At 28.5% G+C, this 18638-nt stretch overlaps 1 protein-coding gene across 1 annotated transcript in view; it reads left to right on the top strand.

Annotated features, from left to right (window-relative positions):
* The first annotated feature begins 2068 nt into the window (after positions 1 to 2068).
* Positions 2069 to 18638, top strand: part of Cht7 (chitinase 7) — a 78287-nt gene continuing 61717 nt past the window's right edge. The window contains exon 1 of the mRNA XM_071180017.2: positions 2069 to 2548. Within this exon, the coding sequence (XP_071036118.2) occupies positions 2546 to 2548 (3 nt within the window). The 5' untranslated portion in view covers positions 2069 to 2545. The remainder of the gene's footprint in view (positions 2549 to 18638) is intronic.

Below are 18638 nucleotides of genomic sequence, written 5' to 3'. Positions count from 1 at the left end.
CATGTTACATTTATGTTTTCAAAATAAAAGTACTGGAATTAATTAAGTTAACATGAATAGTTTTAACATGAATAAATTTGTACTATCTGTATGATTGAGATGTACTATTTCTTATATTCACGTTGTTTCTTTTTTTTTTTTCGACTTATACTATATATTCTATATATCATACTATATACATTATACTATGTATATATACTATATTTATTTTATACTGCTAAGTGCATATATTGAATATAATATTTTAAGTATGTATTAAGCATGGTAAGCAAATACTCACGCGTCTTACGTGGTTCTTATTGTCAATTCTTATTGTAGATGTTTAGTTAATTTATCATAGATATATTTAAAGATTATGGTTTGTTATTCTAGCATTGAGGGCAAAATTGCTTAATGTTATTTTTTTTTCTTTTATCTGTTTAATTAACAGATTAACAATTTGAATTTATGGATATTTGTTGTGTCATTATTTATATTTCAGTATAACGATAATGAATTGCATTAGTTAATTTACATGATTTAAAAAAATCCTATAAAATACTGAATTGGAGATTGATCGTTCTCTGGTTCAGGTCAAAATTACGATTTGTGGATGAATGAATGAATAGGTGAGCCCTTTAAACAGGTGTGACGTATGGGTGCGGCACAAGTCGAATACTTGGCTATAGATGGCGGCACTGTGAAACAAGAACAATCGCACCCTTTGCCTTCTTGCCTAAATGGCCAATGACAACTTTTTTGTTTTTCACTAAATGCCTTGTAATAAGCACTGTAACGTTAATACCGTATATTTTGGTTTTTAATATCGGAATAATGTCTTTTTTTTTTACCAAAAATGCCAATACAGTACAGTAGTTTGACCAGAATATTTTCTTCCGTATATGTACCAATTATAAAATAAATGGGATTTTCGATTTTTCTATAAAACGTGCTGAAAAATATCAAATAAAATCAAGCTTAAAACAGTTTTTTCCTCATCTCGCAAGATTTCTTTGATTTTTGCGAACAATGAAGGAAAAATTTGAACACAACTAATTTTATTAGTAAAATTAAAAACTATAAAAGATTCTACAAAAAAAGAAAGAAATATTTTATTGAAATCACTTTAATTTCTTTTTGAAAAATCTAGTCTTAATACATGTAATATTGTAATTCTCTTGCTATAGTATTACAATAACATATAACTTCAAAAAACTATAAAATCTATTCTAAATAAAGTCCCTTTTATTGATCAAAATCCAATACCCTCATTTTTACTTTGATTGTTTCGATTGGAAAAAATTATCTTTGAAACTAGCTATTTCAAACTTAAGCGGCTTAAAAAAAACTAACATACTGTAAAATATTTAGCATTATAACAAGCATTATTATGAAAATATTGTCAAGTCAATTTGTCGTGTAAATACATTATACGGATTTTAAAATAATTCACAGAAGAACTCTTGAATATGAAAAATAAAAACATTTTGCAAAACATCATCTATTTTTCTCATTGCTTCGATTAAAACAGAATTATTTGTCATTGTTTGACAATTTTGAATCTGTCCACAAGCCTCTCACTGAAAGTTATAAATGTTTTTGAAATAGCGTATTCGAGTAATAAAGCCGCTTAATATTACAAAAAATAGTCAAAATTTAGTAAAAATGCAATTGAAAGCAAATCAGAAGTAAAATTTTCGAAGTTTAGAAAATATAAAGCAGAAAACGTACAGAGCGAAAACTCATAATCAAATAAAAAAAAGAAACAGTTTTAATTCTACGAAAAGAATATTAAAAAAAAATTAGTTCATTAAGTAGGCAAAGTCATGCAAATGCGATTAAGTGAAAATAGAGTTACTCTAACTCTTTAATACCCAGAGCTGGTTTTTTCTAACGCCGAAAACGGAATCACTACTAACCTAGAAGTATGTTTAAAAAACTTGAAAAATACAAGCGGACGTCAAATTTTAACCGCTTGACTGGTCACCTACTTTCTAGAAATTTCATTGGCCGTGCAAATCACGTGAGAATTTCTACTTGCCGTCTCACTTGTCATTCGCTTACCTTCTAACCCGCAAAATTCTATTTCACTTTTTGGTTTTAGATTCAAACGATCTGGGTTTATTTGAAAGAAGCGAAAAATCATTTTAATAAATTGAGCAGACGATCCCGAACTGCGCACACGATTAGTGAACCTGAGAACTATCGCCAAACTGGACAGTGGATATCATACCATTGACATTTGCCATAGACATTTAATTCTCCGTCGTCGACAAATTGACCTGATTTTTCCTTTTGTAGACAATTTTTTTCCCTTTTCATTAATTTCTTTTTAACTCTTTACTTCGTTGTGTGGCAGCAGGTAGACCGGTTGTTAGCCTCCAGGACTTTTCGATAGTTCTAAACGAGAACAGACTGTTCTATTGAACGGAATTAACGGTGATTCCTCGAACTAGTTTTCTATTGAATGAAGATCAAACAGAACTTAATGAAAGCAGTGGAAGCAAAGGATTAATTCCAACTAATAATTCTCATATTATTCCTACTCCATAGAAATTTTCCAAAAATGGTAAGTTCTTTTTTGAATTATTCGCAAAGACTAACTGATTTTTTTACAAGAAATCTTCCATGAGTATTTTTTTTTATTTTATTACTTTTTAGTATTTAAATTATTTTAGTTACAAATTCTGTAGATAAAATAAACTTAAAACCGAAAGTGTTAATAACCCCAAGAATTTAGCAGTTTTTTAACGTAATTTTGTTTCTGTTGTTCTTAATCCGACGATAATTGCATTAAACTATTTAAAAGCTGTAAATATTTTACGGTATAAAAATTCCAAATTAAATTACTGTAAAAAGCACCGGGACTCTGTTATACTGTAATTTTTATATATAGAAATGTTTGTAAAATCACTGAATAACCATAATTTAAAAAATATTACTATAAAAATTTTATTTTACGGTAAAATGGATTTCGCGGATTTTGCACTCCAACACAGAGAGTACCAACACTTTTTTTATAAATTTTATCAGGAATATTTTACAGTATAGATAAAAATATTTAAAACAAGTTAATTAATTACTTTCATTAGAATTATCAATGGAAGGTTACTGTGAAAATCATGCAATAATTATGATACTTAAACGCACAACATATATCTCAGATTCTATGAATTAATTCAAAAGCGAAAAAAAAAATTTCTATGAACCTAGAAAAAATTATTAAAAAAAAAAACTATGGAGAACAAATATTCTAAAGAAAGACTGTAAAATTATAATAATATATTCTTAAAAGTGTAGTTATTTAATATAATGAAGGAGAAGTAATTAACTAGTGTAAGTAATTCATTAGAATTTTTCTTGTTACCCTTTACCCATGGTAATGGATTCAACAAAGTCAACGAGTTACCCATGGTAAAGAATCGTGATTTTCTCTCCCTTAACGCATTTGCAAATTGAGATCCCTCAAAATTCTATCAAGTTTGTGACACGTCTTTTGAATTTTGCTCAAACTTAACTTAAACTTAAGTAAACTTACAAGTTATTGTCTAAAGTAAATTGTATCTCGAACAGGTAATGGATGGTATAAGTTTGAATCACATACGTATACTAATCTCTTCTTTGTGTTATCTAGAACGTTGGCATAAAATATTCAATTTGTATGCGATTAATCAATCCTTTCGATTTCTTCTGAAACTTTTACAAAACAGGTTTGCTTTTTTATTTGCTTAAATTAAGGAAAATAAAAAAAAAAATTTCTCTCAAATAATTAAATCGAAACAGTTACTACCAATGTATTGAACATATCAAATATAGCTACATTTATCTAATATATTACTTTAAGAGTTACAATTGCCGTAACTATTAAACACGAAAACTTATGTTTGGCAAAATTAATTATTACTATTATTTTTGGGCATTTCAGATTGCATTGAATTAGAATCGAGTTTCTCGCCCCTATCTAACTTGCTCAATAATTCGTTTCCGATCTCAGCTTGCGTGAAGTTAATAAAAATTCTAGGTTATTAGAATTATTAAACGGAGACTGGATTACGATTGAACTTAAATTGCTATTAAAGTAAACGAAATTTTTTCTCACATTATAAAGTTGCTCATTAGTTTTGTTGCCCACTTAGGCTTGTGATCAAGGCATACTGAAGCTCAAATTAACAAGGTGAGAAACATACACGGAGTATAAATCAAGACAGTTAGTGTTGCTTACTTTGCATACATATAGCTTTTAGAAATTATGGTGGGTGTTAAACTAATATCGTGAAATTTTGTTACCACCTTATGACGGTGTTCAATTAAAACCCATATTATCGTATGAAATACATACTTCTTCTTAAACATGAGTTCAGTTCTAACAGAAATGTATTATGTGCTTTGAGGAATTTAAAATAACTAAAGCTCAATTATTATACATAGCTCTATAAAATTATTTATTATAATTAGCAATATGGCAAATTTTTGTATCGATTTCGGAAAGTTTAGTTTAATTTTTCGATGATTAGACAGTAAGATAAAATTTAATGTATCAAAAAGTTTAGGTAATGGGTGATATTATTGACTTTTAAATCAACTGTTGGAGGAATTTTGCAAGCTTCATGACCTGACTGGCGGTTTAGGAAAAAATGGCAAAATCGGGAGAATAATTCTCCCCAATACACTATTTTCCTATCTAATAACATGGAAAAACCGGTTATGCTATGCGAAGTAGAGTGCAGTTTAAAATACGATTTTTTACATACAGAGCCATCAGTGGGTTAATAAATACTTTCGAAAATTTTAAGAAAGATATTGATTCACAGAATAGATAACTTCTTCAAATTTCATTTGATTCACATAATTTCAACAGTAGATTATCCGTGGGGTGTACACTGTTCACGTTCGCATAGGAATTTTTACAAAAAATTGTTGAATGGAAGTTGTTTCCATGTCATAGCTAAAGATTTAATTGATAAAATAAGCACTTTAAAATAACGTGCATCAAGCTTTAAGCTTTCTTAGCATTACTAACTCTATTTAGATAATTAATCGTTTAACGAAATTAAATAAGCTGACTATCCATCAAAAAATAGAAAAATTTATCTAGTTTATAGCAGGTTATTAAATAAACTTAACCAACAAATATATACATTCTGGTTATAAAAGAAGAATTTCTAGTAAGCTCGTTGTAAAAAATACCAAGTTTAATGCAGAAGTACTTTTACTTAATAAGTTTAATAAATTTCAACTGAATTGTTCAAATGATAAAATGAATTGTGAGTCACAAATGATTGCAAGGCAATCTTTTTGAAATCAAAATAGAAGACTGTCTTTTTTTGCAGGTTTCATATCATACCAGTTAACGAAAGCAGATAGATTAGAAACTTATTTTGTATTTCATTTCACGTAGAAGTTTATTCACGAAGATTCCAGCTTTTCTCTTTCATTAGCGATTTGGGTCAAGTTCTTGAATTAATTTATTCGTTTATGTTTTCGAACGTCTATAGATTGCAGATAGTCATTAAACGGCACCAATAAAAATATGTTTTTAAAAATTTTTTAATGGATCATCTTTGAATTAAAATATGTGCTAATAATTTCAGTACTTATTTTCTATAAAATTTTTAATGGAGAATAATTTTGCTTCCTGAAAGAAATGTTTTTCGTTCCTGCGTATTCGTATACTGTATTTTTTAACTTCTCGCTTAAAAATAGTTCCTGAAAAAGCCAAGAATTCGGTTTTATAGATTCATTTAGTTTTGTAAACATTTACCGCAATTCGTAACCTTGCAATTTTGAACCCAATACAGAAGACAAGAGAGCTCCTGGATCAGGTATTGGGAAAAATTTGTCTTCGTGGTGGACATTTTGTTGGAATTAACCCGCCTTTGCGTTACATGGAGTGGAAATCTACGAAAACGTCCCATGGTTAGCTTGACAGCAAAGGGACTCTAACCCATAATCTCTTCATCACTGAGGGTATTTTATGTCTGCACCATGATTACTGTGATCCTAGTACGGAATTCGTATCGACCAGCCATTGCTGGAATTTGAACCCGAGTCACATCATTGGGTGCTGAATACTCTAATAATTAAATAAAACATTTATAAAAATTCCCATGCCAGTTATGCGGGGTTTTTTTTTCAAATTAATTTTTGGTGAGAAAGTGGGGCAGTATGAAGCCCATTTCCATGACTACTAAATTCGTTGTTTTAAATGTGATTTAATGCAGATGTTTCAAACATGGATCCTGCAAAAGCAAAGAAAAAAAACGATGTTCACTCAACTGAAAAAAATTTCTTTAATAAAGTATAAGAAAGAAATTACCTTGAATCTCTTATTATCTTAACTTTCCCCGGTATCCCGATTTGGAACTCAAGGACTTACCTCAATAGTATCAAAAGTGACTTTTAAATTGCTACAGCGATAAGAGTGGAATATTTAAATTGAAAAATGAATTTGAAATCAAGCATTTTACTATATTCGTTCGAAATTTATCTACTATTTAATAATGCGTGCTGTAGAGTAATTAGGAAAATGGAAAAATTCTGCAAAATAAATTAACATGTCTGAAAATTTAAATAATTTCTAATTTAAGTTTTAAAAGATTTCTGATTTTTTCTTTAAAGATTTCTGAAGTCATACTAATAGGAATTAGTTTATGCAAAATAATTTTGCAGTTCGGGTTTCACTCCTTTACAATTTTACTTATTTCAAATTTTTTCTATAGCTAAAAAAATTTGCAATGAATAGAACTGCTTAATTGCTATCTCAATTGCTACTGCTCAATTTATAAAGCCTGCGATAGCCCGAGGGTAAGGCTTCCTTCCGTATTTCTAGAACCCCCTCTAAATATTATTAGTTAATTTAAAAATGATCTAGTAGAATTACAAGTTAATAAAAAATATATGTAAAAATCTATCATAATTTACTTACTTGATAAAAAAAATGAAAAAGCATTTTATATGCTAGCAAGCAACATGTAAATTTGGCAATATAATCAATGAGAATAGATTTTATTTTCTTAAATATATTTGCTAACTTTCACCGTTCAAACAAAAGGGAAAATAACTATAACCATCTATAGCTAAACCTATTAAATTTCTAAAATTCAAACGTAAAAATTTAATGCATACAAAATGAGCTTTAAATTAGCATTCAAAATATCTTCTATTTTTACACAAAATAAAATATAAAATGATCATCATCTCTTATAAATTTAGTTAATAATACAACGAAATCAGTAAACAAAACAATTTAATTACATAAAGTGTAAAAAGTAAGTTATAATCCACAGCGCACAAAATTATTCACAATTAATATCATATAATTAATCATTTATAATTAATCATTTGTAATTAATCATTTATAATTTATCATAATTGTTAATAATTATTTTGTAAATTTTTCTCTTAAAATTGTTTAACTGTTTGCTTTTTGCATAATCAGTCAAAAAACGTGTTATAAACTAAAGGGAAATGTTTAAATAAAATACTTTTGAGCTGTGAAATTATATATTCAATCGAATACCCAAGTTTTACATTTTATGATTTATATTACCAATAGAAATGTTCTATATATTGCAAATAAAATTAAAAATTTAATGAATTTATAATTCTAACAAAAATTTTTTTTACGTCTGCAATAGTATTTCTTAAAATATTGATAGATCTAGAAGCATAACTATGTAAGACTACTTAGAAATCAAACTTTTTTTCTAAGAAAAATGTCAGTATGGAATTTCAAATTGCGTTTTAGTAATGCAAAACTATATCAGCTAAAATTGCTTTGCATGTTTGTCAGATATTAGTTTTGCATATTATATGTAAATAAATAAAATAAAAAAACATCTGGTATAATTTTCATCGTTGTGTAATTTGTTTTCCGAAAAAGGTTTAATATATACGGCGTAATCTATTATAAGAATTTGATATGCTTTATTTTTACTAAAAAGAAGGAAAACGCTTTTGTTATAAATTCGTTTCTATCAACATCATTTTTTAATTGTTTTGCTTACTTTCTGATTATTTTCGTAATCTCAAATTTTTATTTCGAATAAAATAAAACATTCTAGTTGCAGTAATAAATTCTTTTTCAACAACATAAAAATTGAAAACAAATCGTAAGGCATTTTTCATAAAAATATAAATATCGTGTTATACGAGAAAAAAACAACTCTGCAATGATTTTTTTTTTAATCCGATTTTATTATTTAAATCTGTAGTTTTATTTGATATCTATTTTCCTCATCAGTAGTAAGCACCAGATAATATTTCGAAACTTAAATTAAACTTTATAAATTATTTATTCTTAAAAGGTATTGTTTTTTCGCATGAGTTTTTATTATATTATTTATTAGTCTTTATTCCTTTGCTTAAATTGCTACTGTCTTAAGATAGTTTTATACAATTTTACTTTATTTATAAAAAAAATGTGTTGAATCACTATTATCGCTGCTTTTTGAAGGATTTTTCTATTCAAATATTTTGCATTTTCTGAAAATAAAATAGGACTTTTCCTGAAAAATTCAAAAATTTTCATCTTCATTTTGAATAAATATTAAATATATACTAACTTTTGAAGACTCTCTATTGCAGTATCGCTTAATAGAAAAAATTTAATTGATACTGTAGAATTGAAAATCAAAGATAATAAACGGAGAAAAAATACTCTGATAAAATCACTGTACTGTATGATAATGACATATTACTGTACTCTACGGTAAAATAAAAATCATAATTCTGGTAATAAAAGTCAACATATACGGTACTTAAACCGTTTTTCCTTTCAGTTGATAACGGTTTACTGGAAATTCTGGCTTTCAAAATAACAGTTTTTATTACCCCACATTTAGTAAAAAATACAAAACTGAAAAGTGAATTTAACCAAAAAAAAAAAGTGGTTTTCATGCTCTGTTCTAAAGTATTATAATAAAATTTTTAAATTTTACAGCGTTTACCAAATTTTATCACATATTATGAAAACATATTTTATTGTTAATTTTACCCAAGTGCTTCGGTAAAAATTGCCGATCTTTTTGGTGTTCCCTCAGAGCCTAAAAATTAGTAAATGTTACTATACTGTGGTAATAAAACATACCTTTTAATATGTGATAAAATTTTGTAGTTTTGTCATGATACCTTGCATGACTTAAAAACCATTTATTCAGTTCAATTTTCTTTTCAGTTTAGTAATTTTCTATTAAATGTGTGGTAATAAACACTATAATTTTGAAAACCATAATTCCAGGTAAATCATGACCGTATGAACGGAAAAATTAACAAATAAATAGTTTATGTACCATATGTTTTGGTTTTATTAACCGGAATTATGTTGTTGTTTTCTTACTAGAAATGTCATTATGATACAACATGGTAATTTTAACAGAATTTTTTTCACTATCTATTAGTTTTTTTCTAATAAAAAAACCTTTTGCTTTTTAATCATTTATTGAATTGAAAGGTTATCAAAATGTTCGAACTAAAGGATTTCGATTAAGTGATTTTTCCCAAGTTCTTTAAAATATGGAAAGCAAATATTTAAAATATGAAGGATTTATTCTCTCGAATTTGTTCTAAGTACTTTCGCAATAATTTTTCTCAAAAATATTCTCAATTCATATTCAGTAGCTGATTTAAATTTCGTGTAACGGATCAAGAATAAGAATGCCAAACGCCACGCCTAAAAACCTCATTGTGCTCGAGACGACCTCGAAAATGTCCTTTGTTTTCTATAAATCGCAGTCAATTATTCTATCGATAAGGATATTTTTAATCATGAATAATTGTCTAAGAAATGTAAATAATATTAAAGATTTATAAAACTAACATCATCAATCAGTTTAATTATTATTCTAAGTACTATGAATTAAGGATAATTATTAGTAATATAAAAATTATTAGTAGAATAGTAATTATTTTATTTTAATTATTTTAAACATAATTCAAATCTGATTGCATTTATTATTGTTATAACCTAATGATGTTTTTCATTTCTACAAGATTTAGTTCAAAACTTTTCTCAGCAAATTAACAGCTTTTTTTGCTGCAAGCTTCTCTAGGTAAAAAAGTATACACTGAAATAAGTTCCGGGTCCCAAGTTGCCGCAACTTTTTATCATAAAATCCATCTTACAGGAACATATTACGAAACAAAAAATATTATCTACCGTATTTTTTACTGTAATAGTTACCGTAAAATCACTGAATCACTCAAATTACATAAATTTTACTGTAAAAATTACAGTACACAATTAGAAGTCTCTAGGAAAAAGATAGTTAAATAACAATTTGATCGCTTGTTATTATACCATATTCAAACAAACAGGTCCACCAAATGAGGCAACTTAGTTCTTTGCAGCTGGGTGCGTATTATAGCCGAGAGGGCTAATCTGTCAATCTGCTGACCGACAGAACGGGGTTCGAGTCAAGACGTTGACAACCAGATAAACTAATTGAACCACATTCCACGGTTAATTTGATAAAACACAACTCAACCACAACCTAACTTCAATGTTCGTTACCCATAGGAAAGCCTAGCATTGAAGCTCAGTTTAATATTTTTTAACGGTTTTAAAACCATGCTACTTGAAAATGGTTCAAAAATTTTTAAGTTTTGTATTCATGATTTTTTTAACCATACTGGTTGTAAATGATTTCTAAACAGTAAATGTAAAAAAAAAATGCTCTTTACCGTAAACTTTTACGGCTGATAAGATGGGCAGACATCAGCCAGTTTTTTACCGTAATTTTAGAACGACAATTCTAACAGTGTATAATATTTCACAGTAAAAATGGATTTTACAGTAAATTGATTCTACGGATAATGCAGCCTAACTGCCGGTTCGTTAGATTTTAATGTGACCGGAATTTTTCACAGTGCGAATATAAACTTAAAATTTAAACAAAAAATTTAGCGATTCCTCTTTTTCATTTTATAACACAAACTGAGAAAAAGTATTAGTTTCACGGTTTATTCTAATTTTTTAAAGTAAATTAACTAGAATTTATTAGAAAATAGTGCGAAATAAGTCTTTTAGACAATTTTTTTTAATTAAGTGCAAAAACTTTAAAAGCTTATCTTTTACTCTTATCACATGAAAAATAAGTATTAATAAGTTAATATTATTGGACTATTAATTTGTTAAGAATTAAATATATGTTTTAGAGTTACGAAATTGAAAAAAATGAATCTTCAGATAAAAGTCTATTGATATTTAGTGATTAAATGATTTGCTAATATTAAAAAAGCTATCATTATCAACAAATAATGCTTTCTTTGATGCTAAGAATTTTTTTTATTATTCAATCTATGTTAATTAATCCCACAGAAATAAGAAAAAAACGTATACTCTAATTAATTAGTACTAAATGCGTGTACAATGTGTTTAAAAAAATGCACGAATAACTACAAAAAATAGTATTTTTTTACAATTTCCAGTAGGAAAATAAAAATTCGTCAAAATGAACTATTTTTTTAGATGATAATTTTATCCTTTCGTCCTCACAGTTTGCGCAAGCTGCCAAAATAAAATTACTGCTTTACATTCCCTATAAAATTCATAGTCTCCGTTGAAAATGATTTAAAATCTATTTACCAGATATTTATTTGAGATATATAGGTTTATGTTCTTGTCCGTTTTATTTTTTTAAAAAAAACTTCATTTTAAAATGGCAATTTTACACCTTGTTTTTCGTGAACTAAATAGCTGATCTCAATTTATCACTCCCAAATATTTTTTATTCAGCATTCTATTTCCACAACAAAGTAAAAGATGATAGAATAAGGAAAACTGACAAATATTCCAGTAGTTCTATTTTTGTTAAAGCATCATTCAACAATATCGGTAATTATTTTTTATATTTTATATTGTATTCCAAACATTCGAAAGTTAAAAAAAATTGAGCATAACTGTTGCCGTCTGAATATTAAAAAAAAAAACTCGCTCAACTAGATGAATTTTTACTCAATTCAACGTATGGCCTGTATTTTTAACGTGAAAAAATAAACGTGGTCATTGACTTTACGAATGTCTACTATAGTTTCGGTTTCGAGGTTCACGAATTCATTTAAAACGCATCACAGGTTTTTTTCACACATCATTCTGGGAAGTTTTTATATGAGGAAAAATAAGCTAAGGAGTGCACTTCATTATCGTATGCTTCAATGAAATTGAAGAATCATAACTATTAAGGCCCTGCTGAATGTTGAAGGTTTTTTTTTTATTCGTAATTCCGAGGTTAAGACCTTTTAGTTTTTTTATTTTTAGAGAGGGAACAAAATCGTTGTTCTGATTTGAAATTTTTTTATAGATCTGATTGTTAAATTAACTGAAAAAAATTATTTTTTCAGATTAACTGCACTTCTTAAATTAAGTGGTTTAGAAAGCTATTTTACTAATAGTAATCAGTTATTAGCTTTATTAACTCATTAGAGATTAAATGAAATATTTTACCCAGTTTAAATCAATCTTCAGTATTTAAAGTTTTTTTTTTTAATTTTATAGATTTTTTAATTACAAGAGGCATGTTTATAACAGCAATAAACGTTTACACATAGTTATATTTCCAAAACTATTCTTAATTAGTAATTTAGAATTGACTTTTAAAAATTAAGCTCAGAAAAGCACAAATTAAACATTAATAAAAAATGCTTCTAAGATATACTTTTTAATTCTACTTAAATTTAACTCTCTAGGAATAAAACTAAAATTATAACCTAATTTGAATTAATATTTTGTACTTGAAGAATTTAATTGTTTCAACTTTAAGTTTTAAAGAAAGGTTTATAATAGTAATCGCTGATTAACCCGTGGCATTTTTTCCGTAAAACCTATAAAATAGGAAAAATGGAACGAATTTTAAAAATTTTGCTAAACAAATATTACATTGGTAATGAAATGCTTTCAGAATAATTTTTTAAATCTATTAAATTATCTTCGAGAATTATAACTGGGTAACACTGATAGCAAAATGCTCTTAACATAACTTTTCATTGGTTATCATAAATCGCGCTTTCCGAAATAATTAATTATGCATTCTTGTGAATTTTTTTTTTATTTATTTTATTGTTGTCGCTGAACTACCGACTCAATTTCGAGTTTACGACCACCAGTGTACAACTTCGTAGACTTATAATTTTTTAACCCGATCCAGAAAACAAGGGAACTCCTGGATCAAGTATTGGGAGAAATTTGCCATCATTGAGGACTTTTTTGATGGAACTAACCAGCATTTGCGATACATGGAGTGGAAAAATACGTAAACGGTCCACGGTTAGCCCGATGGCAAGGGAATTCAAACCCATGATCCGTCAAGCACTGAGGATATTTTTCCATGGTACTTTAATCGGAACTCGCCGAAAGCATAATTCGTATCAACCAGTCACCGCTAATATTCGAACTTGGGTCACTTCATTCGGAGGTGAATGATCTATCCCCTAAGCCACCGCGACTCACTGAGATGTCATTGCAAACGACCGGGCTTTTATCTCCGGTGTTGGCTTGAACTCATCCCTGCTTCGAACCGTGTTAGCTTGTCTGGGAAGTAAAAAGGCCATTGGTCACGAAATACAGCTAGTCTTGCCAACTACTTTCTGTTTGTGTTTGACCTTGCATTAGAAGGACGAAATATAGAAATATATATTTTGTTAAAAAAATTCAATATTCAATGATTTCACTCAGGGGATATGTTTCAATATTTCACTGTAAGTGGAACTTAGACCTCCAGACTAGCAATGTACCACACAATGATATGATTATTTCATCCCACAAGGTCGTTATATTGACCTGCCGACAACAAAGCCATTCATAGATATTTTGAACACAAAATTGCAACATCCAGTTGCTTTTTCGCGTTGTCCTGAATAACTGTCTGGTGTTTCTTGATGTACGCTTAGCTTTCATAAACACGAAGCATGCATGCTTTAAGAACTCTTGCGTTACAAGTTCATCACCTAACATTATTATTTGTTAACTATTTCCCGATTCTTAGTAATTCTTCAAGAGTCTCCCTTCTCATCTTCGTCACGATTCTTTACATCCTGATGTTCTTTAAATATGTCAATACTGACTTCCTGCCTCTAAGAAAATCCCCCAAAGCAAATAAATTTGAAATCGGCTACTCGTGACTAATCTTTGACGTATCATTGACTGCAAATGATCTGATGGTGTTTCCTGTATTATTGTTTTGCGTTAGATGTATTTTGATTAAACATTTATATTTATCTAACATTTCTTAACGGGTTAGTTACGGAATTATTTTACCGGATCAATGAAATTCTATTAAAAGCTACTATCTTTAGCTTTTGTTTCCCAATACATATATTTTTTTCTTTCCCAGAACTAAAATATAAGTAAAAGTAATACCTGAAGAAATACATTATCCGTTTTTTAAAATTGAAGTGTTTTTTTTTAAAAAAAAATTGCAATTTTAAAGCTATTACACTGAGAAAAAAAGTACGGTAAAATTTATCGTGTTTCTGGCTCTATGGGAACACCAAAAAACTCGGTAAATTTTACCGAAACTCTTTGGTAATGATTTTTGTAGAATTAACAATAAATATAGTTTTATAAAATGTGATAAAATTTGGCAAATGTGGTAATTTTATCATAAAATTTAGAGCATGGCATAAAAACCGTAACTGATTAGAGCGGGGCCAAATCTACTTCTCAGTTTTGTATTTTTTATTAAATGTGTAGTAATAAGAATTATGATTTTGAAAACCAAAATTTCAGATAAAATATTATCATATGAATAAAAAAAAAGTTGCCAAATGAATAGTTTAAATAACGTATATTTTAGTTTTTACTGCCAGAATTATTTCGTTTCTTACCAGAAATGTCATTATCATACAGTTCGATATTTTGCCAGAATTTTTCTCCGAATAGCTACATGGTCTTATTTTATTTTACACCAAACCATTTTTGGGTTTCCGATTGTCAATGTTCAACTTCGTAACCTTTCAATTTTAAACCCAAACCAGAAGACTAGGGAGCTCCTAAATCGCGAACGGAAACAAACTAGTTAAGGTTTTTTGAGGGAACTAAACCACATTTGCGTTACGTGGATGATAAAATAATGAAGACTTCTTAATGCTAGCAGAGTTTACCATCCAATTATTTTACAGCAAAACGTAACTTACCATACCACCAATCAAATTAGAAAAATTCAACTGAAGCATCATCAAAATATATTGTGACAAATATTTTTATTTTTACATGCATTACGCCTTCTTAATTTTTTTCTACGAATGAAATCAATTTTTACAAGCTTTTAATATTTTTAAATATTTTTATATGTATTATTTTTTTTTCTTTTCTGTGTTAAATCAATGATTTGTTTAGGTTTTGATTTTTCATTTGATAGACTAACGTAACTATTACCACCAATCAAACTAGTAAATTTCAACTGATGCATCATCAAAATATATTTTAACAAATATTTCTTTTTACATGCAATGTGTCTTCTTAATTTTTTCCATGGATTAATTCTATTTTTACAAGCTTTTAATATTTTTTTTTAAATATTTTTCATTCATTAATTTTTCCCCTTTACTTGTGTCAAATCAATGATTTTTTTTTAAACAATAACATTTTGTGATTACTACTCTTTTTACAAACACCTATCCTAACCATTTGGTTTGAATCATAAACGCACAGTTTTAATCTGGGCAACACTGCCCTAACTTACAGTTTATTTGACGCTATCAAAGCACATTGATAAGAACGCGCTTAAAATTCGACACGAGATGCTTGTTTATCATCAAATTATCACCTCACTAATTAGAAAATAAAAAATCGAGAGCAAATAGTCTTGTTTTTCTCTAACAAAAAAAAAGGATCTGATTCCTATTCACGGGTACATCATGCGCGTTCATCATCCTATGACCCCCTTTTAACTCGACTCAACACCACGTCCAGTATCTTCAACCTTTTTTCTTCATGCTGTCTTCATTATCGAGCAGTTTGTTTCTTGTAATTCTAAGTTCGACACACTTCACGACTTTATGTTTTTGCTCTTTTACTTCTAATGTTTCATTAACGAGTCTGTGTCATGTGGTACCTGCAGGTGCAGGGTGCTACCATTTAAAAACTAAATAAGTAAAAGATAAACGAGCTAATCGAGATAAGTATAAACGGGATGCAGGGGCCTTTAATATGCTTTATGTGTATTCACGTTTTTCTTCACTTTCATAATGAAGTTAATTAGAATTTGATTATTGCTTGTAATTACTTCGTAGAGTTCATGTAGATGTTTTTAATTAGATAATTAGATACAGTTCGTATTGTAGATTTAAAAAAAGGGATTGGCTAAACACACAAATATATTTAAATTAGTATTTGCATTGCTTGATTTTCATTTAAATAACATGACAGCATTTCTACTTTCAGTTGACTTATAGATGCCTCTAAAATAACTGTTTTAAAAATATAAATAAATAAACAATTTAAATGACATTTTATTTCATTTTATCTTCGGTATTAAACAGTTCTAGTGATATGGCCTACTAGCACTGATCATCTCCGTCGCTTTGTAATAATAAATCGAACACAGAAGACAGGAGAACTATTTCATCAAACAATGACAAACTTGCTTCCATTGATGGCTCAGGGGGTAGTTAGCTCACTTCCCAATGAGGAGACCCGGGTTCGAATCCCAACAATGGCTGGTCGATGTAGCACTGATCCTGCATCGACCACACTGTTGATAGATGGATCATTCTCTCTCCTCGTAACGCAAATACGGGATAATTCTATCAAAAAGTCACCACTCCTCAATACTTTATCCAGAAGTTCCCTTGTCTTCTGGATCGGGTTCAAAATTGCAAGGTTTCAGAGTTGAACTTTGGTAGTCTTAAACTCAAAAATCAAACTTTAACTCGGCCCTTCAACAACTGTTATTAAAATTAAAAAATAAATTAAAAACTTGCTTTTGTGAAAGTTTTATTTTAGATGATTTATTTATGATGAAAACCTCTCTTGGTTAACCCGAATGTGAGGGTACTCTCACACATGATCTGTCTACCACTAGAAAAAATTTCCGTCAGCACTGTTTTCTGTGCTTTCCGAGAGCAAAACACTGAAATAAATCCACACTGATATTCGAATATGCGACACCTCGTGGGATTCAAGGGCTCTTCTTTCTTCGAACAATATTAATGATTTTGCAGAATAAAACTATAAAACTTAGTTACGTCTTCTGGAAATCATTTTTAATTTACATCTTACATTCAAAGCATACAAGAGGCAGTTTTCAACTGAGATTAGGCTGATTATTGAAAAAAAAATATCCTAAATCAATATCCCTGATGTTTTATAAATATTTTACTGGAAAAAGTTCCATAGTTTGAACTAATGCGTCAGTCTTTGCATACAAATACAGTTATTACATTTTTCAAAAATGTTTCTTTGATAATGAATAGAAGCAACATAATAAAATCGGAGTTCTGCTAAATAAGAAGAAAATCATAAAATAGCAAAAATAATCATGTTATAATCAACTCAACCTAGCAATTTTAATTTGTTTTTTTTCAAAATTTATTTTTTTAATGGTTAAATTATTTCGAACAAATATTAGTTATCAAATGACCCAGAACTTGAACCGTTATAGTTCCACGCGTCTCATCTTCGTCAATAATCACAATTGATTTAAAAGATTTTTTTTAGAACATAAAACTGTAGCAGACGACGAAATGCGACAAACACGCGAAAAGTAACGGTTCGCTGCTTGTGGAAAGAGCTTCGAACTTAAGCTTAGTGAGGTCACGTGACACCGTCCATGCATGTCATTTGCACTGTTGTGGCCGATTACCCTAAATGAATGAAATGGCCTTACTTTAATGAACATTAATTTCTATGAAACAATATATATCTCAAGATTGGTGACAGTTTCGGCGAAGGGAAACTTCACCTAATTGTTGTTTATCGGCATTAAAGAGAACATCATATCTTCACTAATTATAGTATTTTTGTCGTGCCACAAAGCTATGATGAGTATTGTTACATGTCCCGAATATTTTATTCCGAAATGTTAAACTACAATTGTGTTATTTTAAAATCTGTAATTATCATATCTCAATTATCTTCTCTTGTCAAATCCTATAGAAATATACATAAATGAATCTATAGAAGTTTTCATTAAATAATATACATTCACAATACGTAACTTGATTTTTAGAGCAGTTATATTTTTTTCTCTATCCAAACTCCAGTTGGATAGTAAAACTTATAAATCTTTAAACCCGTTATATAATTCAAATTTGCTATATAATGCCGTTACATCTTTTACAAACTTAATTCTAACAACTGACGAAATTTATTTCCAAAAAAAAAAATTATACCTTACAATTAAAAAAAATTTTGACCACTATTAAATAAAATAATAAAATGTAATAAATATTTAATAAAGGTTACTTTTTGCATGGATTTATCTCTGGATGAAATAGTTATATAATTGTGGGCAGAAATTTTTCAATTCTAATAAAAAGTTCTGGTGATATAACGCAATACGCAAAATACGCAAGAAGCAAAATTAACATTAGAGAATCCAAACTTTGGAGAGCTCTCCTGGTCAAATTATTCGAACCATATTTTTCGAAATTTCGGCTGCCCACTATATTTTAGTGATCAGGAATCTGAATCCATCGAAAAAAAAGATGTTTATTACGAGACA

Source organism: Parasteatoda tepidariorum, chromosome 1 (assembly GCF_982258835.1).
Source record: "Parasteatoda tepidariorum strain Cologne lab strain chromosome 1, Ptep-v5.0, whole genome shotgun sequence".
NCBI lineage: Eukaryota > Metazoa > Arthropoda > Arachnida > Araneae > Theridiidae > Parasteatoda > Parasteatoda tepidariorum.
Note: the sequence above shows the minus strand (reverse complement) of the source record. Positions and strands in the feature narration are given on the sequence as shown.